We start from the raw sequence: 24,139 nt of genomic DNA, 5'->3' as shown, positions 1-24,139 counted from the left end.
TAGAGCATCTGCTTTGCACTCAGAAGGTACCAGGTTCAATCAGCAGTATCTCCAGATACAGCTGGGAGACAAGCTTGCTTGAAGCTCTGGAGAACTTCAGCTAGTCATTGCAGACAACACTGCACTAGATGGAGCCAATGGTCTGACTCAGTATAAGGTAGCTTCCTATGTTCCTATCTTAGGACGCTTGCAGAAGCCAGTGCAAGGATTCAGCTAGCACAACAAGGATTCACCTGCCTCCCCGATACCTCCCCCAAATCTGTCCTGGAGGGTTTGGGAAGCCCCCAGAACAACACATGGGGGAAGGAGAGGAGAGATTGTTCTGTCTGACAAGCAGTGCTGGTGCTAATGCAACGGCCATAATACAGTGGTACCTCGGGTTAAGTACTTAATTCGTTCCGGAGGTCCATTCTTAACCTGAAACTGTTCTTAACCTGAAGCACCACTTTAGCTAAGGGGGCTCCTGCTGCTGCAGCGCCGCCGGAGCACAATTTCTGTTCTCATCCTGAAGCAAAGTTCTTAACCCGAGGTGATATTTCTGGGTTAGCGGAGTCTGTAACCTGAAGTGTATGTAACCTGAAGCGTATGTAACCCGAGGCACCACTGTTCCTTAATACAGAAGTCCATCATCTGTTCTGGGCCTACCACTACTGTCACTTTTGCACGCAAGTAATAGTCCTTCTGTAAAACTATACGTACAATTAACAAGGATAATTCTAGAATGAGAATAGATTATTGGATCCTGGGTGCCTATTCCAATCTGTTAACTGACAGTGGTCAAATGATGGCATAACATGAAAGTGCAGGCTCCCGCAGAGATTACTGCCATTTTTGCTTCTCCTCTGGTCCTGCTGCTGCTGCGATGCATATAATGGGTATATAATAATTTTTAAAAGTAACTCTTAGCAAAAGTTACTGTTGTGTATTATTCACTAACTCCCATATGGAGAAGACAATTGTTCTTACCCATTTTACGGGTGGGGTATTTCTCTGTTTGCTTTTGAAATAATCTGTGAGCATCATGGTGAAAGAGAAGAGAAGTAAGTAAATAAGTTGTGTGACTAAAAAACCATTTAATTTGGTTAATTTAATTTGGTTGGAAAGGTGAGTAAACGGAGAAAGAGGAGTTTGATACACCAGAGGCATTTTGGATAAACATGAAATTATTTATTATAAATCTATGTTGAAGTGCTTTTGGGCTTCACACTATTTCACAAAATTGAATTAGTTTCAGAATTCCAATGAGCAGGAGGTGGCAAGAGCAACCCTGATTCACGATTTTTAGGAAATAGTCATGTGCACAAGGAAATGGTTTCTAATTTAAGTCTGTCTTTAACACTGCAATATGGAGCACAATATATCCTATTTCTCATGGGGCAAAAAAGCAGCATACAGGTAAGGGAGAGCTTAAAAATGTAATTATAAACCTTGAGAGCTTTCTGCTTGGAGGCATCTATGGTGTATCTTAATGAGACTGTTTTATGATGAACTGCAAGGCACTATTACCTCTTGCTGCCAGAATACAGGCATCTGAACTGCACCTGTACTCTTCAATTCTTATCCTCTGCCAAGAGTAGGACACAGATAATTTATTGCTTCATAAAACATAAAATGCTAAATAGGAACATGGCTATTCCACACCATATTTATTGAAAAGCAATGTGGCTCTGTCCAACTGTCCCTACTCCTTAAAAATCAAAATGCAAAGAAAGGACAGTTGCAATTCCAGATTAATAAAATCTCACATGAAATTAAGTGGAAAAAAGAAAATCAAAGTATATGTATATTTTTAAACTAACCACAACATTCAAAAGTTTGTCAGTTTATCCTGATATATTTTCTACTTTAGGTTTCTGGGCTCTAAATTAGAGTGATTTTATGGCAGTTTTACAAAGCTGTATAAATTCTTCCATTATTTTTGTGAACCAAGATCTACAAAGCTCAATCCGACACACACTAGCTGGACTAGAACTGAGAAAAGCGATCCAAGCCATCCTTGGAACTTGGAACCTTTGAATAGCCTGGAATGAATAGTGAGCACCAGATGTTTCACTATTTGTGGACATGGGAAAAGGGGAAAAGAGACATCAATACATAAATATCACCTCTATGTTTTCCTTTAACTTTGACCCTGGGCATCAGGTACAGGCAATTTAGTATTAGCACATTATTAATTCATTTCAGATGTGACTGTAGCCTTGCAAGCTCAACAGCAAGGTCAGACAAGAACCAACCTGCTATACCACAGAATTTAACATAACTTTTAAAACATATACCAAGTTTGATTTGAGTAATACCTTTCTCAAGGATAAAAATATTCTGCACAACCCATGATGCAAAATAATGACTGCATCACAAATCAAAACTTACCTCCACAGGGGTAATGTGAATATATGCTTTACTCTTGGTGGTACAAGTATTCTTTTTGCCATGAGAAAATTTAAATGAGAAACTAACAGCAGCTGCCCAATTGGTGTGCTATCCACAAAGTGAACATATGCCATATTTTAGGCCGTTCTGCACCTAAAACAATTATGTACAGGCCAAGTCTAAAGCTTCCTTGTTAAAACTATATGCCATCATTTTAAGTCAGTTTTGGGATGACATTGAGACAGAAAGACCAGATAGAAATGATTTTAATAAATGAAAGAACAATGCTTTTTATTATGATTATGTAGTTCAACAGTTTGCTTCCATCTGGTTCAGCGGCAAAATACCTGTTGAAGCAGCAAGCCTTCTTTATGTAGCATCACTTTGAGCAGCCAGATCCTCCTTTGAATGCTTACCAAAGCACACTGGGCTCAACAGGGCTTTGTAAAGATAAAGGATCCCTGACAGTTAAGTCCAGTCACAGATGACTCTGGGGTTGCGGCGCTCATCTTGCTTTACAGGCCGAGGGAGCCAATGTTTGTCCGCAGATAGTTTTTCCAGATCATGTGGCTAGCATGACTAAGCTGCTTCTGGCGAAACTAGAGCAGCGCATGGAAACGCCGTTTACCTTCCCGTCGGAGCGGTATCTATTTATCTACTTGCACTTTGATATGTTTTCGAACTGCTAGGTTGGCAGGAGCTGGGACCGAGCAACGGGAGCTCACCCCGTCACGGGGATTCGAACTGCCGACCTTCCGATCGGCAAGCCCAAAGCTCAGCAGTTTACACCACAGTGCTACCTGCGTCCTGTATGCTTACCAAAGCACACTGGGCTCAACTGGGCTTACTCCCTAGTAAATGTGCTAAGGCTTCCTGCCTAAATCATTGTATGTATTAACACATTGGTATTAAAAATAAAAAAGTGATTAACTTACATCTTCCTTAGGCTTGGGAGTTTCTTGAATATTCCAGTAGCTTCCAGTACAGAAATGTCATTATCATGTAAACGCCTTATGAAAAACAACAATAAAAGCATATAAAACACATTAGGCCTCAGACGAACCTACATGTTATGTAAATTTGTCACACATATATTAATTGCAAAGAGCTATCGTCAGTGTGAGGTAGTGGTTAAGATGCTCAATTAGTGCTGGGGAGGTCCAGATGCAAAATCCCACATAGCTCATGGGATAACCTTAACTCTGTCCTCTCTCTCAGTATATGTTACTTCACAGTGTTATTGTGAGAATAAAATGGTGTAGAAGGGACATATAAACTGCCTTGAGCTTCTTGGAGGAAATGCAGAATATAAATGCTACTGTAAACTGCATTTTAACAGCCTCTGAAAATTATGGTGTGCAGTAACGTAAAGGTAAAGCAACCCCTGACCATTAGGTCCAGTCACGAACGACTCTGAGGTTGCAGCGCTCATCTTGCTTTATTGGCTGAGGGAGCCGACGTACAGCTTCTGGGTCATGTGGCCAGCATGACTAAGCCGCTTCTGGCGAACCAGAGCAGGGCATGGAAACGCCGTTTACCTTCCCGCCGGAGTGATACCTATTTGTCTGCTTGCACTTTGACGTGCTTTCGAACTGCTAGGTTGGCAGGAGCAGGGACCAAGCAACAGGAGCTCACCCCATCACGGGGATTTGAACCTCTGACCTTCTGATCGGCAAGTCCTAGGCACTGTGGTTTAACCCACAGTGCCACCCACATCCCATGGTGTGCAGTAAGTTTGTATAAATAAATATAACAAAAATAAATAAAAATGCAAAAGCATGATAAAGTGTGTATTTGAACACTTTAACTTAACCTACGTTTAACTTAAAACATAAACTGCCGTATTTGATACACATTAAATGTTCTAAAGCAGGCATAGGCAAACTCGGCTATTCAGATGTTCTGGGACTACAATTCCCATCATCCCTAGCTAACAGGACCAGTGGTCAGGGATGATGGGAGTTGTAGTCCCAAAACATCTGGCGGGCCGAGTTTGCCTATGGCTGTTCTAATACATAAAGCTGTATTAGACAGATTTTCATTTCCTCCAAAGTAGTAACACTAAATATCAGGCCACAATATGGCAATTGCATTACAAGATCCACACATTATAGTTTGATAACTCTGAAAATGTATAAGCTCAGCTAGCAAAGCAGGAAGGAACAACTGAAATATTTTCATAATTGAGCATTATATATTTTTTTTACAAAAGTGCCAGACTTACAGGTCTGTGGTATATTCTGGAAGGTGACTAGGAAGTCGAGTGAGCTTTTGATTAGAACAGTCTACAATTGTTCCCTCGCAGCGGCACTTTTCAGGACAGACAAGGTCCATGAAGCACTCCCCACTGAACTTACTCCTGTAGTCTTCTGAACCTGTAAAATAGAAGTATTTCCTGGTAAATACCTAGTTATAAAATAACTGTCAGAAGTAAGAGTTGGAGAAGAGAGAATTTCTATTTACTTAGGGAAGTCCATAAGAATCAGTCCAGACTATGCTTGAAATGGTTTGCATAATTCACTCCAATGTAGTTCCAGAAATCAGGGACTACCTTGTCTCTCAGAGGACTATTCCAGTATCTTTTCAGCGTTTGGAAGTATTTGTTGTGGTATTAATATCCATCATTCTATACCAAATAGCATGTTAGAAACAAATACAATCCACTTAGAAACAGCATATATGTTTAAAACTAACTAGTTTGCTTTGCAAGGATAAATATTTTAACAGACAACACTGCAGTTGAAAGTAACATGACTTGCAAACGTTTCTACTTTAATCATGATTGGTACTGTGTATATTTAGGAAGAATTGCCTACTTCAGCCTGATATTGTACTACAACTCAGACGCCCTTTGACTTGTTTTAATGAAATGCCTTTTTATTTAGTCTCAGCAAATCAATCTTTTCAGCTTTTATTTTCTTTTTTGAAATATTACTTGGAGGTTTAAATGTGATCCTTGTGCTTATGGCAGCCAAAATATTAATGGATATGCAATCAAAGAGTTGGCAGCACAGATCCAATCATGCAATATTTGCCCACTCACTTCATAGTTAATTATGGAAACAACTAAATATTTCTCTGAAATAATTTGTGATGTCCAACCATCCTAACAAACCTAATTATTCTTAACTTTCCCAGGACTCTAAAAGCCAGTTGCAATTGGAACACTGATTTCCCAGTGTCAAATTCATTTATCTGAAAACAATAACTTTACATAAGAATAATTTTGGGGAGGGAAAGGATTGGAAGGGATAATGGGCGCCAGATCTAGGGGGCCCTGGGTGCCAGGGCACCCACAACACAGGGCTCCAATGCAACTTCTGGTAGAAACTGGAAGTCACATCAAATGTCTTGCGAGGCCTTGCGAGGCCTGAGAACTGACGTCCCAGGCCCTGCCAAGCCTCCGAACACAACTTCCGGTAGAAAAAGGAAGTTGCGTTCAGAGGTCTTGTGATGTCTTGTATGTAATCTCTGAGACACTACAAGGCCTTAGAAGAGCTGCTGCGCCACCAATGCAATGTGACGCCATGATGTCACAACGTCATATTATGCCATGGGGCACCCATAACCTGGGGCCCAAGTCAGAGTCCCTGGAAGGGATTGTTCAACGAAACTGCGAGAAGAGTTTGAAATGGTCCTCAGTAAAAACCTGAATTTAAGCTGGCATCTGTGTACAGAGATCTGGATTAATTTTAGCTTTAACGATCCAGTTTGAGAACATCACTAGCACCTGCAATGGCAACAGAACAGAGCTGTACAGAAAATATACACATCTTCAAAAATTGCCACACAGAAAGCTCCACATAAACAAGTTTTTTGAAGCTAGAAGGGGAGGGAGAAACACACAAGTTTACCTGCTTGAGCTTCTTATAGCTACCTTCTGGCAATCTTGAGAAGGGCATGACTAACTGGCTAGAACCCTGAACAGGATCAGTGTATTTTGTGGACAAGAGACACTGCAACATTTTGTTGCAGGTCCCACTTGCATTATTGCTCAACATCTTTCATCTCTACCGTATCCAGCAAAATGATGACATCTAAATATTTTGTTTATAGCCTAAATTATGCACCATCAGGCTAAAATCAAACACATAGGACAGGATTTAAAGATTTGATCAAAGGATCATCTTCACATGCACAAGGCTTCTGAGGCACCCATTCATATGTGCTGGGTTAATCAGTGTAATGTTTTTTGCTGAAAATGAAGGTGAGAACTGGGTTCGAATCACAGCTAAGTCACGGATGCACTGAATTGCCTCAGCCAATTAACTCAATTTCTTTAGTTTTTATAGATAGGAGTGGAATGGTTTCCTTCCTACTTACTTCAGAAATACTTTGGTTTCTTTAAATCACGTAACACCTAATAAGTGCTGCTACAGGGAAAACTAATAAATATTACACCAAATATGAGACTATGATACAGAAAGGAAAATGGGCTACACATTACCTCTTGTAACATAACACCACCATCACGATCGCTGGGTATGTAAAATGAAACGAAACAATTCCCTCTCCTTTTCTCTCACTTTTAGTATGCATGCCTTGGAGCCAAACTAGATGTGACAGGGGAAGTCACATGTATTTATTCATGTGTCTTCCCCATTTATGTAGAAAGCAGCAGATGGAGGCTGCTGTTTTTTTACATGAAAAGCTGAGCATGGGTGAGGGAAATTAAAGCCTCCTCTTCCTTGCTGTGCTGCTTCATTCAGCCCCTGCCCCCAAATACTCCCAACCTGTCTCACTTTCAGAGCTGAGTTGGTTCAAAAGTGCTTGAAACAATGGAGCAAAGTGAGATTAGGCAGGGGAAGGAGAAAGCTGTATTTTCATCTAAGAAACAGACCCTGCACCCCACCCCCTTATATATAGCTTATTCCCTGAAAACAGGCATGCAAACCATCACACACTGAAGCATGTAAACCACTCGGCTTTGCACTGAATACTTCTTCATCCACTGAATGACTGGATCTTAAATGTTTTATGGATTTTGGTTTTATGGTTTGAAACTACATTATGAGTAATTTTTATGTTTTTGGTATTTTGTGAGATGCCTAGGGAGGGGGGAGGGCCAGGGAGGCGCGGAGTGGCATACCCTCCATAGCAATCCAAATCCCATTGGCTCCTATCAATGGGGCAGAAGGTGGGAGGGTTATTCCACTGGTTTTTGCCCATCCACTCCCAGGTGATTTGCAAGTCTTAGGATCCAACAGATTCCAAGCCCCCCGTGCCCCACTCCTAAACATTGTGTGCCATCTTAATACTTTGGCCATTGGCACTGATTCTTTGGATCCTATGCACAAAGATTTGGGATACTATGGACAGGGCAAGGGCACACTCCTGTTTAGTAAAGGTGATGTAGCAACAATAAGGAAAAAGAAAGGTTACTGCTTATGTATAAATATATGTGTATATTAAAATTTTAAATATGGATTATCTAGAGGCCACGCAGTGTAAAGTGATAAACACCACATGCCACCATCAAGTACTCCAGGCTACCCATCAACCTGTAAGGCAGCAGCAATCAACTGCCAAAGAGAGGAAATTTACTACTTAACTTGAGCCTTGAGATCACTTGGACAGGTGGCTGCTCTATCATGTTATTCCCATTATAGAAACTAATGTGAAAGCCAGCCATCTGGTTACATTACCAGTTATAGGTGTCCGTCCATCTCTACATACATTACTTTATCAGCAGGTTCCCATGAGGCTAAAAGTGGATATGGTGCAATTCAAGAGGTACAACATTAAGCATTATGTGCAAATCATAAAAATCAAGGTTGGGGAGCCCTGCAGAGGAGGCTCAGAATATAATATTACCTTGAAAACTTCAGCGTAGCATGAAAATCTTTTTTTTTTTTTTGCAACTTCAATATTCAAATAAAAGCTTTCAATGACCTGGTCCATGAAATCACTTTTAAATACTTTACCGGTACTTCCATTTACACATGTAATAGTTTCAATTGTTATGCTAGTCAAAACACCTAATTTGAAAGATAATTCTGAAACCAATTTTTGAAATCTACTAAAAATGTAGCTCCCTTCCTTCTAATCCCATACTATTCCATTTTTCTTGGTGGCTAGGGAGGGGATGGGAGCAAACTCAAGAAAACTGTCTGATCCACTTACTTTTCAAATGCATGTTAAGCAAATAAGGCAACCTACTGAAGTACTCTCAGTGGAAGGCAACAGCAGAGTGAAAAGGTAACTTCAAGATTCAGCTAGAGGTGAGAAGACCATTTACCAAGTGCCAATTATTTGGAAAGCTAGACATGGGAATCAGATGACCAAATTGATCTCTTAGTCTGTAATACGTTGATTGTCTGCATCATCCTGCCTAATGGTCAGGAACATTTTACCATACTTTCAAAATTTATGAGAAATCAAGGAAAGCAGAGCAATGGACAATGTACATTACTTAGCAGGATTACATACACAAGGGGTTTTCAGTTTCCTTGGAGACTTAATAAAAATTCCTCAATAAGATGATCAACAATGGGGGGGACGGGACTTTCCTTGAAAATCTCTCCCATAACATGCAGTTGCAAGGGGAGTGCTGTGTGTAATTTAGGGCACATTCCAAGTTTATATAGGCAAATGGGGAAGGCCACTGTGCCCTGTGATCTGCCCCAGAATCCTCTGAAAGAGGCACCAGTCCCATTACAGATGCGGATGGATTCTTCAGCAGACAATAGGGAAAGGCTGTTCTAAGGGTACAAACAACAATAAAAAACACCAGCACAGACAGACATTTGTCAAGTGGTTACATACTGTACACATTGTAGTGGTACAATACCCAAGTTGCCAGCATGGAATGTGCAAATATATTGAAGGGAGGTCCATATATAAGAGTCAGGATTCTAACAATGTATTTCCAGTATTCTACCTACTCACTGCAGCCATATGCACTTTTGTTGTTGTTTTCATATCACAAAAAGTAAATAGAATGTGCTGCGTATACATAATCCATTCATAAAAAGGTAAAGGTAAAGGACCCCTGACAGTTAAGTCCAGATGCGAATGACTCTGGGGTTGTGGTGCTCATCTCGCTTTACTGGCCGAGGGAGCCAATGTTGTCCGTAGACAGTTTTTCCAGGTCATGTGGCCAGCATGACTAAACGGCTTCTGGCGAAATCAGAGCAGTGCATGGAAACACTGTTTACCTTCCCGCCAGAGCAGTACCTATTTACCTACTTGCGGTTTGACGTGCTTTCGAACTGCTAGGTGAGCAGGAGCTGGGACTGAGGAAGAGGAGCTCACCCTGTTGCGGGGATTCGAACTGCTAACCTTCCGATTGGCAAGCCCTAGGCTCAGTGGTTTAGACCACAGCACCACCTGTGTCACAATCCATTCATACACACATATAAATTTGCTGGAATAAACTTATTTCCAAACTTATGTAACCACAAACTGTTATCCAATATGTAGTAAGTTCATTTGCCAGGTATATTTTCAAACTGCTACACCCACACTATCCTATAAACATCCTCTTTATAAGCTTATCAATTGCTGTAAGGTCCACACATCTCAGCAACCTAAGCAATGGAACTGGGGGTTTCAGCAGTGTCTCTCCCAACTATCTTGGCAGTACTTAATGACTTTTAAACTCAGTTTCACTATATTTGAAAGAGTTGGTTCTGTGACATTCAATAAGGCCAAGAAAAGGATTTGAACCAATTGTGTGACCATGTACACTTTCAAGCAGAATGGACTAGATGACCCTCGAGATCCCTTGCAATTCTACAATTCTATGATTGAATGCTGATTAGTTCAACACCAATGTTTTCTAAAATAGCTACATTTGACATCCAAACACCCGCACCTCTATCCCCAGTGTTACTCAAAAGTACAGATCATAGCCAAATACTGTGCCTCGCTTACCACCTTCAGCTAACAATGTAATGCTAACATCTTTTACAAAATTTCTCCAGTCATGGAATAATACTGAAGTTGAAAGGTAATAAATGTAATAAATGCATTAGATGTTCAATTTGTTCATTTAAAGAGGAATTAATGCAACTTGTTGCAGTTATAACTTCTCATACTTTACAGAGCGGTATTCAACTAAGTTGTACTCAGACTGGACCTATTGAAATTAATGGACCTAACAGTCATATTCACAAATTTTATTGAGTTTACTCTGAATACCATACATAATGTTTTGATATTTGTTTATTTCAATATTGCATTTATATCTGGGATTTTTATGAATAATACCTAGAGTTCATGTTTTGACTGAAGACACAGTTTAGAATTTTTCATAAGTGAATCAATAAAGTCACATGCAAGATTTTTGCAAAGTTGATCTCGGATTGCTTTTATCCACTTGAGGATTTTCTGTTTGTGAGATCTGCAGTAAGCCGTCTAGTTTTATGGAATTTTCTTAACCATAATGATTCTTTTTAAAATCACTTTTCCTGTCAAAACAAGAAAATAGCTCACCTTTTGACGGTTCTGAAAACAGCAGAAGTATCCCAGCATGCCATGCTGCAGGAAAGCATGGAGCCTTCCATGGTGCTTGACAGAACCATGTTCAATTTGTATTGTTCTACCACATGGTTAGATCAAGCACAAAGGAAAATCCCATCAAGTCAGAGTCAGAGTTAGGCAGCCGCCAAAGAGAGAGGAGCGTTGAGAGGAAGCAGCATGGAGAAGCACAAGCTGGAGAGTTCATTGTGAGCTGCTGTCCATTTCTCCCATGCATAAAGGAGCTGAAGTTCAAGAAGTCAATACTTATTGCTACAAATGCAAAAAAACCCCCGCCCTATAGCACAGATTGTTAGTGCATGAGAATAACGACCAGAAATTTCTGAAGGTGTATGGTAGGAATCCAGTTAAAGGTCTGCAATTGACAGCCTTCAATGAATGTTCAACAGATCATACAAAGTGAGCATGCTCAAATTGTGAACAACATATATACACCACAGTATCTAGTGATTTAATACAGTAATGTAATACTCTTACTCTTCTTAATAAAGCGTCCAGCCAATACAGTAGTAATTTCTGAAACAATCAGCCTCTTTTAAGACTAATGTATTATTTTCTTATGATTATTTTGATATTCCTAATTATTTTGATAGTGTTTGTTTCCTTTAAAATTCCACCAATGTTTAGAGCAAGGATACAGCATTTTCATATATGCCACAGATAGTTAAGCAGGAAGTTTATTATGTATGTGAAACTGCCCACAATTAAGAGAAGGACCCTCACAGCACAATTCTAAGTATGCCTACACGGAAGTAAACCCAACAGTGTTCAATGGGGCTCAGTCCCATAACAGCAGCCCCATCTAACCAAAGGCTTATCTAGTCCAGCATCCTATTTCCCTCATCATTAAACAAATTTCCTGATCTGAAGACGGTCCGCATGATCAAGGGCATGTCTACACCAGTCATTCCATCTTCCTGGGAAACCCTGTAACTGAAGTTCTTTAAGCAAAGTAGGACTCCATAACAGAGACCTCTCAGAATTTTGGGGTTAAGCCATTACAATTATACTGGTATAAAACGGATAAAAAATTGCAATGCAGATATATATGCCTAAGATTTGAAGACTCTTATGGATGGAGAAAATGCTACATTAAAATGGAAACCAACACCTGAAGCTAGCACAGAATGTTATATTTGCTTTTTCCTTTTCAGTTTCTATTACATTATTATTATTATTATTATTAATTTTATCATATCATTTTATATTTTACATTACATTATATTTTTATTTTATTACTTATGCTTTAATTGTGCTCAAGATAGGCCACATTCATGTTTAGCTGAATTTCCTTTATGATCATGAGAATTTTGTCATTTGAACAGACCTGTAGGAAAACAGAACCACTACTATTAGAACTGCTGTTAATCCAGACACCACGGCTTAAAATGTGTTATGTTATAGTCTACTCTAGGAAGAAAGTTTAGTGCAAGTTGGGCTGTTAGCTACTATTTTTTTTGCCCGCCTAATACCATTCAATGTATACCAAGGGAGAGGGGAGTGACATGGTGCACAAAACAGCACATGCACTTGACACTGCCTTGGACCAATGGCCAATGATATTTGAAATCAGTCGTCACCACTATGAAAACAGTTGTTGAGAACTCAGGCCGTGATCCAAAATGCCATGAAGACCACCTTTCTTCTACAAATGTTGATAAATGGAGGACAACATGCTCTGACACAAATAATGGTGCTGTAATGATAGAGGTTACAAAAAGTGTCACTAAATATGCGGGTGCCTATGTTGCCTCAGTCTTCCACATTTGTACCAATGCTGCTATCATCAATTTGGATTGAATTACTGAGAGGCAGCATGTGACAGGGAGAGATTTCTCTTGGCAGATGGCTCATTGTCCTACCTTCATTGTTAGTTGTGCTAGTGGTGTGTATGACAACTATCTGGCATTGTAGCAGCTAATTAAATCAGTTAAATAGAACAAGAATCAAATGCTGCAGATACTGGGAAAACACATTTGGTTATCAGAGCTTCAAATGAGGGGGAAAATCTCTTATTGTTATTGCAGGAAAGGGCAAAGCTCTAGTGACTTTGTTTCCTTTAAATATCCGTTCATTAGCAGGGAAACCGCAGAACATGGACAGATCAATCAACTGCTAGTCAAATGCGACAGAAAGAGTGGACAAAAAGAAACCTACAAGAGAAAACAAAAAGAGACGTTTCTCCGAGCGGAGTAATATTTCTCATGCCATTGGCAGTGCACACCACAGAGCTGCACACTAATCAAGGAGCCCTGCCAATTCTAAAGCGGCGCAGGACTGCCATTGAGCAAGTACAATCTGCTGCTGGATTCCTTTTGATTTCCCTTTAGAAAACAAATCTGTATAGCAGTTATCTTAATCAAAAGATGCCAAGCGAACAAGCCTGCTGAGAAGGAGAGCCTCTGGTGAAATAGAGTTGGCATGTCTCACTTGATGCTTGGCTGCCACTGGGCAGGTGCAACTGAGGGAGAAGACTGCTTTTATGACTGTTACCCAAAATGGCAGCATTCCTCTCTTTTCTGAGAATTCATATTTAATACATAGCAAGGCTGCAGCTAGGAAAAAATGTCCTCATCCATATTCTCCTTTGAATTTTTATAACGGTCCAAGCACAGAGGATTTAAAAGCCATTCGATTAAATCTAATATTTGCAAATACAGGCAGATCAGCCTTGCTTCGCGATATGTCAGGCAATAGGAGAACTTTTCTTCACACAATATAATCTGAGTTTCTTCCATTCAGCATAAGAGACAAAACTACTACATCCCCTTTAAATTAAAAAGCCATCAAAACAAGTAATCTAAAGATCCCATCACCTACATTTCTCCACTATATCCTGTATGAAACAAGTATCTTCAAAAATTAATTGCCTCTGAAAACAATCCTAAAAACACCATCACATTTTCATTCACATGCACCATACACTGTTTAAACTTGCAGTGACCAGCTCTCATCATATACAATGATTATATATACTTTAGAAGTACTGTACATATATTGTTTACTATAATTTCTTGCAAACGCAGGCTGCAATCCTATATCAAATTTACAGAGAGTAAACACCAAATTCAATGAGTCTTAATTGTCAAGAACTACACATGGAAGATACCAAGCAGAATTCTATCAAAACGAAAAATGCAGTTTTTCCTGCAAGTGCAGTCCTATGAATGTCTACTCAGAATTAAGTTTCATTAAGTTTAAGGTAAGTATGCATAGGATTGACTTAGTTTGGCTACAATTTTTAACATTGCTGTCTTCATCATAATAGGACTTGTAAAACACTTATTACAGATATGCAAAGCATCGTTGTCTCCTCTCTAAAGATCCCATCAAATATTCTCTGTATAACTATGGACAAGAGCTTCCATGCAATCAGGCCCAAGTATGATTTTCAGACACAACTGACTCCATACCTCCATAATTAAGCCATATCACATGACTTAAGTTTTTGAATTTATGTATTGTTTACACCTACATAACCATTGACCAAAAGCTAAGCACACAAAGACATAGAATGTGAGTAAAACTTGTTTCCAGTTGTATGCAGTTTTCCTTCCCACCAATGAAAATCAATTTCACTAGTTATTATCCAAAATGCATTTTTCTTTCGATCAAAAGAATGATGTATTCCAATCCATTGAAAATAAATAATAAATTATTGCTTCATTTGACTGAACTTAACTGTAACTTCCCAATGCATCCAGTGCTGAGGTGAACTTGAACCCATATCCAAGCCCACCCCCTGCACCATGTTGACTCTTACTGGTATTGTTTTAACAATCAGTTTCTTTAAATATCAGTACACATTGATTAATTTTTGTGGAACAGATATGGTTTTACAACAAGACATTTGGTCAAAATACCACAAGGTTGTATGAAGCACTGTCTTTCCATTAATGGACTATTCTTTGATTCAATAGAAACTTCAGTGAATGGAAGAGCAAGGGGGGAAATTTGCCCAAATTTCTGCTTCTTTCCCCAACCCCCTCTACTATCCTCCTTCTGTTTTCCCCAACCCTATGGAACACTTTTTTTGGGGGGGGGGAGAGCAGAGGAAGCTCTAAAAGGAAGGTGAAAAACAGCAAAATTAATTGGATACATAAAACTTGAAGTAAATTTAATGTTTTGCAAGCAGAACGCTAACTTATTTATATAATTAATATTCTCTACATAAATATGATTTAGATGCCATAACGTTTACTGTATTGACAAAGGGCAGTTTATGAATGAAGGCTTATTGAGGAAAAGAAGGGTAGATGTCATCTTTCCTCACAAAGCAACTAGTGTCTTCTGCCATCTGCTCTTAGTTGTCAGAAGTGCAATTCATCATAATTCTTTTTTCAGGAGGAAAAGGTAGCAGTACTCATTTTTATGTGAAGGTACTGCAACATATTCCATCAATGACAGCCATTTTTTCTTCTCAGTCTAGTTAATGATTTTCTGCCGCATAAAAATCTACCTATACTTGAAGCTCTGAAAGAGGTGGCATATTATACCACTGATACACATTTAAATCATTTATGTGTAAAGAACATGAGGAAGTAGACAACTAACTTTTACTCAGAGTAGACCCACTGAATTAATGAACAGCACTAAGTTGGGTTCATTAATTTAAATAGGTCTGCTCTGAGGAAAACTTAGCTGTATACCATCCTTACAATGTGAGCAACTAGACTATTACAAAACGGCCCTCTGCACATGCCTAAAAGATGAAACACAGGCTAACAGTAATCATTGACTGAGACTTGAAAAAATCCCAATCTGTAATACTCTGAATCAACTGCAGAGCTCTAGACACGAGGTGTGTTAAAATGATCAAACATTACAATAAATTCTTAATATTTCTTTCAATTACATTGTTTTTTGAATGTTTGCAATCTTAAAGGCCAGCTCGACTAATAATTTATTTTATTTATCACAACCATTTGTATATTGGTCAATCAGAATAGTCTCTAAGCGGTTGTCATATAGACATACACTTATTGTATGGCTTCCATAAGAGTTAACCGTTGATTTTCTTCCTGAATACTTCCATTCAGCCACAATTTTGCAACACAAAGGGACATCAATTGAACATCAAACACTATTAAACACCGCACTTTCAATTCAGGTTGCCTAGTTATTTATATTATGATGCCAATGTGGCACAGTTCTCATGGGCAACTAGTGGAGATGCTTTTTGCCATTCTCAGTTCTGAATGCTGCTATTGCCTTTAACATTTTGTGAACCTAAGATGGCATAAATTGAGACCTGCCAAGCTGAACAAAGCTCACTATCCCTGAGTTTTGGCCTGACATGAAGACCAGCTGGACAGCTAACCTTGGGAGTTGCCCAGTGGAGCTGAAGGGCAACATACCCTGCCATTGGCCAAATCCTCATGGTAATAAGAAGACCAACCTGGCTAAATATATCCACTAAAGAAGGAACAGCTGCAGGGAGCCTGTTTCCCCCCCCTCCTGGGAGGGAAAAAAACACTCAGTTCCAGCTGCTAGCTGTCCAGTGATCACAGAAGCAAATAGAAAGGACCCTCTGTCCCCATTCACTGGCCTAAAGAACAAGAGCCACCAACTACTATTCAACCAAGAACACCAGGGATGGAAGATCAGCCTGGTCCAAATTGGATATAAATTCTTGTAGTTCGCTACTATATTCTGGCCTTGAAGAACATCTCCCTAGCCAACCTTTCCCCTCTACTGCCCTTACCTTGTGTGTCTTATCATTTTAGTTTGTAAGTCTGGTGGTGGGACCTCTCACTCCCTTGTTTATTTGACTCTCTTTGGGAGACAGTAATTGTCTTAAAAGCAGGATAAAAAGAAAGAGGCTTTACTGATCTTCTGGTGAACTGCCATTTATGGCCAGTAGGTTGAATTTGGCAAGTAGGTCGCACAAGTTGCACAGACCTGTGTGGTGCATCCATCTTCCTTCCTTCCATTCATGTTATGCCACTGTTTTATAGTTCATCCATAGAGCATAGAACTTGCCAGACATTTTTTTAAAAAAGACTCTCCTCTCCCAATCATCTCATCAGTATTATCTCTTTGATTTTATTCTTCAGATGTTGGGCACTCCCCACTCCTGCCCAGGAGCACTTCTAGCCAATTTATTTATTTACTTACTTAAAAGAGGCCTCTGCAACTATCTCCACATCTACTACCTCTAAAGAGATACTGACTGCACCATTGTTACTGAAAAGTCACCTGAGGGGGTTTGTCAAAATAGTTAAAACAAAGCATGCTTTCATTGACTGGCAAAATAAGTCCTCATGACAAACCCTTTATTCAGTTAGTGAGATCTTTTCTTATGAATGAAACATTTGAATTCTTTCATTTCTTAAAGAAGAAGTCATATGACATATTCGGCCACTTGTACCTTATCTCTTTTAGAGGCAGTATACAGTCCTGCATTCTTTTAAAATTACATCCTATCTTTGTACCTATATAAATATATAAACCACAAGGCAAGCTAAAGGGTTGCCTCTCTTTTAATGCATAAGGTAAATAGGTTTTCTGGAGGACTAATCCAATTCTCCAAATTTAATTTCAGAAAGATGCTACATAATATCCATTATAGCAAACACTGTCCTACAGATTTGATTAGTGGGCTCTCTGGACCTGCTTATTTCTGAACTGAAAGTGCAGTACAGCCTGGATAAATGAATTACCTGAGCAACGGAACTTCTTGCTCTTGATCTGGCTGATTCGTTTGTTGGCAAGGCGACGTGGGCTGCTGCATCGAGCGCCGCTGGTTTCTATTGGATTATCCTGCAGGTAATCAGCCAGCCACTTCAAATGGCAGTCACACACAAATGGATTCTGAGCTAAATGCCTGCAAGAGGGATGGGATGTTTAACCAGAAGTGACCTGTGACATTGTACTCCATCATTGTTTCTTACAAACATAAAACTGAAGAATAGAGTAATTGAATCAGCTTCCAATACACCAGGCCTGGCGGAAGCCACATGGAGCTGCACTTGAATGGAAGAAATTCTGTGAACCATCTTATTTTTTAGCCCATTAAGTCTGCAGCGAGCCTTTTCAAGAAGGAAACAAAAATTAATATAGCAAAGCTTGCTTTTAAAGGGCACAGACCTTCTGTCTACAAAAGCCACTGTTTTCATGCTACAATACCCTGCAGTTGAAAGCATCTTTTTAGAAATACAAGGATTAAAATAATTCTTATCACAAAACTAAAGCATTGCAGACAACAAATTGCATGTTTGTAAACTAGTGTATTTTTGGCCAGTAAGCAGTCTACAAATGAACTTAAAATGTAAGTGTGCTGGTCAGAGCTGCTAAATCCTTATGTAAAATAGATTTACTCCTGAGCATCAATTAAAAATTGATCCTGAACAAAATTGATCCTGAAACTAGAACCCAACTAATATAACAACAAAAGTGTAGGTAAAATATAACAAAGTCAATACTTATTAGAAACTTGAATTGAGTAAGTGGGAAAACATGTTGTGCCACTTGGATTCGATTTCTAATAAGCAAATAGCAAAGAATAAAAATAAAAGAAAGGGACTGGCCCTGCCCCACCATAAAATTTCCTCAAAGGGTTAGGCCAGACCTCCTCAACTTTGGCCCTCCAGATGTTTTGAGACTACAATTCCCATCATCCCTGACCACTGGTCCTGCTAGCTAGGGATCATGGGAGTTGTAGGCCAAAAACATTTGGAGGGCCGAGGTTAAAGAAGCCTGGGTTAGGCACTTTTGATACAGGTTAAAGTCACCTCAGCTAATTATGTATGACAACACTAACTAATCTTCCTTACTTTAGATTATATTTCTATTTTTCAATATGTTTGAATCTTTTTATTACAGTGGTACCTCAGGTTAAGTACTTAATTCATTCTGGAAGTCCGTTCTTAACCTGAAACTGTTCTTAACCTGAAGCACCACTTTAGCTAATGGGGTCTCCCACTGCTGCCACACCGCCGGAGCACGATTTCTGTTCTCATCCTGAAGCAAAGTACTTAACCCGAGGTACTATTTCTGGGTTAGCGGAGTCTGTAACCTGAAGCGTATGTAACCCAAGGTACCACTGTATATGCAAACCAGTAAAATAAAAAGATATAAATGAATTGAGATTTAGGGAAGAATCAAAGAGGCATTAAAAAAACAAAAACAACCCAGTGCTGTTTTACAGGCCATTTATCCAACAAACAACCTATTAATGTGCTCCAGATCTTCACCTGGATTAACTCGTATTGTGTGGTATGTCTGATTCCAAAGGGCAAAAAGGTCACGAGTCAATGTGGCAAGCTGCTACACATAAATGACTCATTGCACAAAGCAGCCAGTGTGGTGTGGTAAGAGCGATAGACTCGAAATCTGGTGAACCGGGTTCGTGTCTCCGCTCCTCCACATGCAGCTGCTGGGTGACCTTGGGCCAGTCACACTTCTTTGAAGTCTCTCAGCCCCACTCACAGAGTGTCTGTTGTGAGGGAGGAAGGGAAAGGAGAATGTTAGCCGCTTTGAGACTCCTTCGGGTAGTGATAAAGCGGGATATCAAATCCAAACTCTTCTTCCATTTTAAGGAAGGTCCAAGTGGTTTCCTGATCAATTTTTTGTAAAGAGGCCTCTGGCTAGCTTTGGTCACTTATACTGTATTAATTTCAAGAGTTTAAATTGGTGAGGAAACCAAAAAAGTTTCTGATGGTGCCAAGCAGCTTAGCTTATTCAAAATAAAAGAATTCTCTCACACATGTGATAAATGGCTATCCAAGAAACTGTCAAAAATTGTATATACAACTTATCTAATAAAAATAAAACAATTTTGACTCCTCTTAAGCCTTACAACATGATACCATCATTCACTATAAGAAAGAAAACAAAAATAGATCAAATTGATATATTTTGGGGGGGGGGGGACCTCCCATATTTTAACAGCAACTAAATCACCAAAAAGGGATAATATGTAATGTTTAATGGGCAAAAGTGGGGATACAATTTAAATATAAAGATTTTTAGTAGGGACTGATACTGATTATTCTAGTTGTGCAAAGCCATTGAACAATTGTTTCCAACAGAATGTAATACAAGGCCAAGACAAGTGCCAAAAAATCAAATACAGTGGTACCTCAGGTTACAAACACCTTGGGTTACAAACACTTTGGGTTACAGACTCCGCTAACCCGGAAGCAGTACCTTGGGTTAAGAACTTTACCTCAGGATGAGAACAGAAATTGCGCGGTGGCAGCGCAGCAGGCCCCATTAGCTAAAGTGGTACCTCAGGTTAAGAACGGTTTCAGGTTAAGAATGGACCTCCAGAACGAATTAAGTTCGTAACCAGAGGTACCACTTATTTTGAAACCACCTTTTAATTAGACAATGACTAACATGTTTAGCAGTGGAACTGCAGTAGTGAAATTGGGACACAAAACACTGGTTAGGTGGATTTCCCACTCTATGCACCTATCCCATCTTTGGTTTCTAGCCTAAATATCTACTTACTATATCCAATTTGTTTGGAGTCTGTTCATATTAGCAACTGCGTAAAATGAGCACAATAAACATACAATATACAAAGATATAATATTGTGAATGGAGTGGGATGAGGTACAGCAGCAACACAGGCTAGCTGAGCTATCTACCTGCCAGGTATAGTAGTAACCTGGAAAAAGGCAAGGCCCAGCAGGAGAGCCAGCCATGACATGTCGTCGCCAGCAGCAGCAGCAGCAGTAGCAGCAGCAGAAGCAAAGTCAATACTATGGAGAAGTCTCTACTGTCACTAGCAATGTATATAAGGGCCACTGTGAACAGCAAACATTCTCTCTCATGCTGTGTTGCAATGAGTGAGTTGTATGACTTAATTCTGACTGTGTCAAAATTCTAATTCTCGCAGCAGGCCAATACCTCTGAGCAGCACAAATCTCAACTACCATGGGGTAACACAAGTCTCTACTACCAATGAAGCTGCAGGCGCTGCTGCTGCCACTTGCAGCTATATCTATTCTTGTGTTTTCTTATTATCTTGAATCAGTAAGGAAGGCAAAATATAATATTCTTACCTCTTTTAAAAATTTAAAATTTTGGAAAATTAAATGTTTTAAAATACTGCCAATTTCCCCCTTCCAGCCTTTTATCTATTTTCTTCCCTTTTTCTGTACCTTTCATTCTCTTTTCTATCTGCTCTGTCCATAACACTTTTCTTCCATCTTTTTGTCTGCTTCTTTATTTCTCAACCTTTCAACACTTCAACTGCCCACACCCCTGCGGGTTGGAGCCTTTAGCGCTCTGGCAGGCATAGTGTTACTCAGAACTAAGGAATGGTACAGGATCACAAGATTATGCCATGTCCTCCATATCTGAAAACATTGAGTGTTTGGGATGGATAGTTTTAATGTATCTATGTGTAGCTGTTTGTTTGTTTGTTTGTTTGTAAATCACTTTGGGTTGCCTTGGGCAAGATAAAGTGACTAACCAATTTCATCATCATCATCATCATCATCATCAAAAACAACATTCTTGGATACTCACAGAGTTTGAATTGTTTGGAGAGGGACAAAAAGTCCTTTACTGATAGTCTGCAGCTTATTATCATAGAGAGACAGCAAATTGAGATTATGCAAATCTTGAAAGGTGTTTACTCTCAGGCAGTTGATCTTATTGGCATTCAGAAGCCTGTAAAAAAAAACAAAAAAATAGTTTTAAAATACAAATATTACTGAGGACTAAACAAAGCTTTTCTGAGCAAGCAATAGAAAAGAATGGTATTAGAAGTGATGCACTGTGGTATATAGGTTTCTCAGGTTACCTCGGCTGCAGTCAAAACAGAATACATGTAAATAGTAGAATATAAAGCATCCCTTAAAAACAAACAAACAAACAAACAAACAAACAACAAACCATTCTGTCTTGCAAGGAGTCGTGTATTAACAAATTTAACATGCTACATTAAGTTTCTTAATGGGACAGGCACATACCACAATATTTCATTTAACCTGCTGGAGTGGTTATTTCATAGAACTGGGACTATCCCTCTGAGGGCCTTTCCACACATCACTTATAATGGTATAGTTTTAAAAAGTGAATTTGGAGCTGAATGTCTGCACCTGTTATTAGAGAGTGAGAATCCCATGTTAATTGTGTGTAATAAGCAAATTGAGAAAGATTTTGTGGCTTTGGTCACACCCCTTATGTAGCCTTGTGTTCTTTGAAGCAGTAAATGTCAGAGTTATGAGCTTACACAGAGGGAATATAATGCCCAGTGTTCTGGAATTTAAACTTATGGGAGTATAACAGATTAGAAGCAGTTAGAAGAGAGAAACTACTTGTGTTTGTCTAAGCTACAGCTTATTCCTGAACTTCCATCACTATCTGCTATATCTGAATAACTCACAAAGTGATAGCTCAAAAGGGAAGTGCTATGAAGCAGTTGTTTCCAAAAGAATGCCTATCAACTGCTACCTGCAGTATAAATATTATCCATCTCACAATGAATATGCACAACAGTATTATATTACAATACTAAAATTCATCTCAAAAGAAAAAGAAAAAAGTCATAATTTGTCAAAGTGATACGCTTTTCAACTAAGCCCTTTTTAAGAATGTGTACTGAAGTGGCAAGCAAATAGATTAGATTATCAACAACCCTTGTGCACAATTAATATTCTCATAACTGATGTAGTAACATGAATACAATTTCAAGTGTTTAAAGAATAACCTGAGCTTCCAAAACAGAATGATAGAAAATAATTGGTTTGAAGAAGAAAAGAAAGACATTACTGTAGCATTTGCCCTCACCAACATTTTAATTTTCTGATCAGAGAAGACAAGCAAGCAAACTATCAGAGAATAACTAGAAGTACAACCTCACAGCCTTACTAAAGAAAATACAGGTTTCTATCATTATCAGATAAGCTAGAAATCATTTTAAGTACAGTACACTAATAACCAGAAAGAATTGTGAAAAGGAATTTAGACAAAGACCCCTCTTTTCTCTTGCCTGCATTTTTTATCATAGCATCATTAACAATTCTTATAAAATTAACACAAACAACAAAAATGGATAAAACTAAATGGGGAAAAGCGCAGTAGCAGAATTCAAACTACGTACTATGGGGTAGAATATAGGTACTGAGGGTCTGAAGAAATCCAGGTTCTAACCTGACTCAGTCACTATTCCTCAGTCTATTCTTCATATGGCTATTGTGTGGTATCAATTTCTTTAACTATCTTATACTAGTGCCTTGTTTACAAAGGTACTCTTAGTACTGGAGTCTTGCATATCAGACTATTTTTTTTACAATGGCCGTCATACTATTTGTATATCACAGGTGTTAACAGCAGTTGAGAGTCCACCTACCACTAAGTGCTACAGCAGTTGTTAGCAGTAATTACAGGTTCCGTAGTGCACTAGGAAGTGTTTATATATTATTCAGGTACTAGCAATTACATATATAACAAATCACCTTGAATATGAAGGTAGAAAAAGTTCTACCTAAGGAGCTATGTTAGTTCATGGAAATAAATTGCTTGACTCTGATATACCAATAATAGTTTGGAAGGACTGCTGGTGTTATATTACTAGGCATTGCGAGGAAGTATTCACAGTGAAGATGTTTCTTACTGTTGGTCTATTATCAATGGTAATCTTATTACTGTGTGTCATGCAAAGCTAAATTCTCCATATGTTCTCCTCTGATGCATCAGCTCCCACACTGATCCATAGAACTCCAAACCTGCCATATCAAGTGGAGACACTGGGGATCAAAAGTTGCCTCTGCCTCCTGGGTCAGTGAGAGAGTCTACTCAGGCAATGCCACTCATGGGGGCAAGGTATCTAATCCCACAGCATTTTAAAAAATAACAAATAAAAGAAACACATCAATCGGGTTTTGTAAATAAATTGCAGTGCTAAAGAAGAAAGGACCTTTAAAGAATAGTCAAAAGAAATTACTTCTTCACACACTGCATAGTTAAACTACCACAAGATGTTGCAATAAGCATTTCCAGTATCGGAAACATTAAGCCTCTGAATTCTGGTTTTTGGGGAATATGAGTGGGTACACTCATGTACTGATTGTGTGCTTCCTGTAGGCACTGTGAGAAGAGGATGCTAGACTAGATGGGTTTTTGGTCAGAGGTGCTCTTCCTATGTTATTAAGATGGTAGTGTCACGGACTGGCTGGACACAGAGGAATGGTGGGCACTAGCTAATGAACCCCCAAGGCTCAGAAACTGGGGATTGTTGGCGAGATAACAATGAGTGGTCAGAGGGAGAAGGCTGGGAAGAGTAGCTGCCAGAAGCAGAAGAGGTAACAGGGTTTAGTGATCAGGGAGA

The 24,139-nt window shown here is 39.1% G+C and overlaps 1 protein-coding gene across 2 annotated transcripts in view; it reads right to left on the bottom strand.

Annotated features, from left to right (window-relative positions):
* The window catches only part of SLIT3 (slit guidance ligand 3), a 390,824-nt gene that overhangs the window by 98,468 nt on the left and 268,217 nt on the right, over window positions 1-24,139 (bottom strand). For both annotated transcript variants that reach the window (XM_083430686.1, XM_083430687.1), the window contains exons 13-16: window positions 21,334-21,477; window positions 17,514-17,677; window positions 4,595-4,745; window positions 3,306-3,380 (exon numbers count right to left, since the gene is read on the bottom strand). In XM_083430686.1, coding sequence (XP_083286812.1) covers window positions 3,306-3,380; window positions 4,595-4,745; window positions 17,514-17,677; window positions 21,334-21,477 — 534 coding nt within the window. The remainder of the gene's footprint in view (window positions 1-3,305; window positions 3,381-4,594; window positions 4,746-17,513; window positions 17,678-21,333; window positions 21,478-24,139) is intronic.

The sequence above is a fragment of the Podarcis tiliguerta genome (genome assembly GCF_965153285.1).
Source record: "Podarcis tiliguerta genome assembly, chromosome: 2".
Taxonomy (NCBI): domain Eukaryota; kingdom Metazoa; phylum Chordata; class Lepidosauria; order Squamata; family Lacertidae; genus Podarcis; species Podarcis tiliguerta.
The sequence above is the reverse complement of the archived record's forward strand: the minus strand, read 5'-3'. Positions and strand labels throughout refer to the sequence as shown.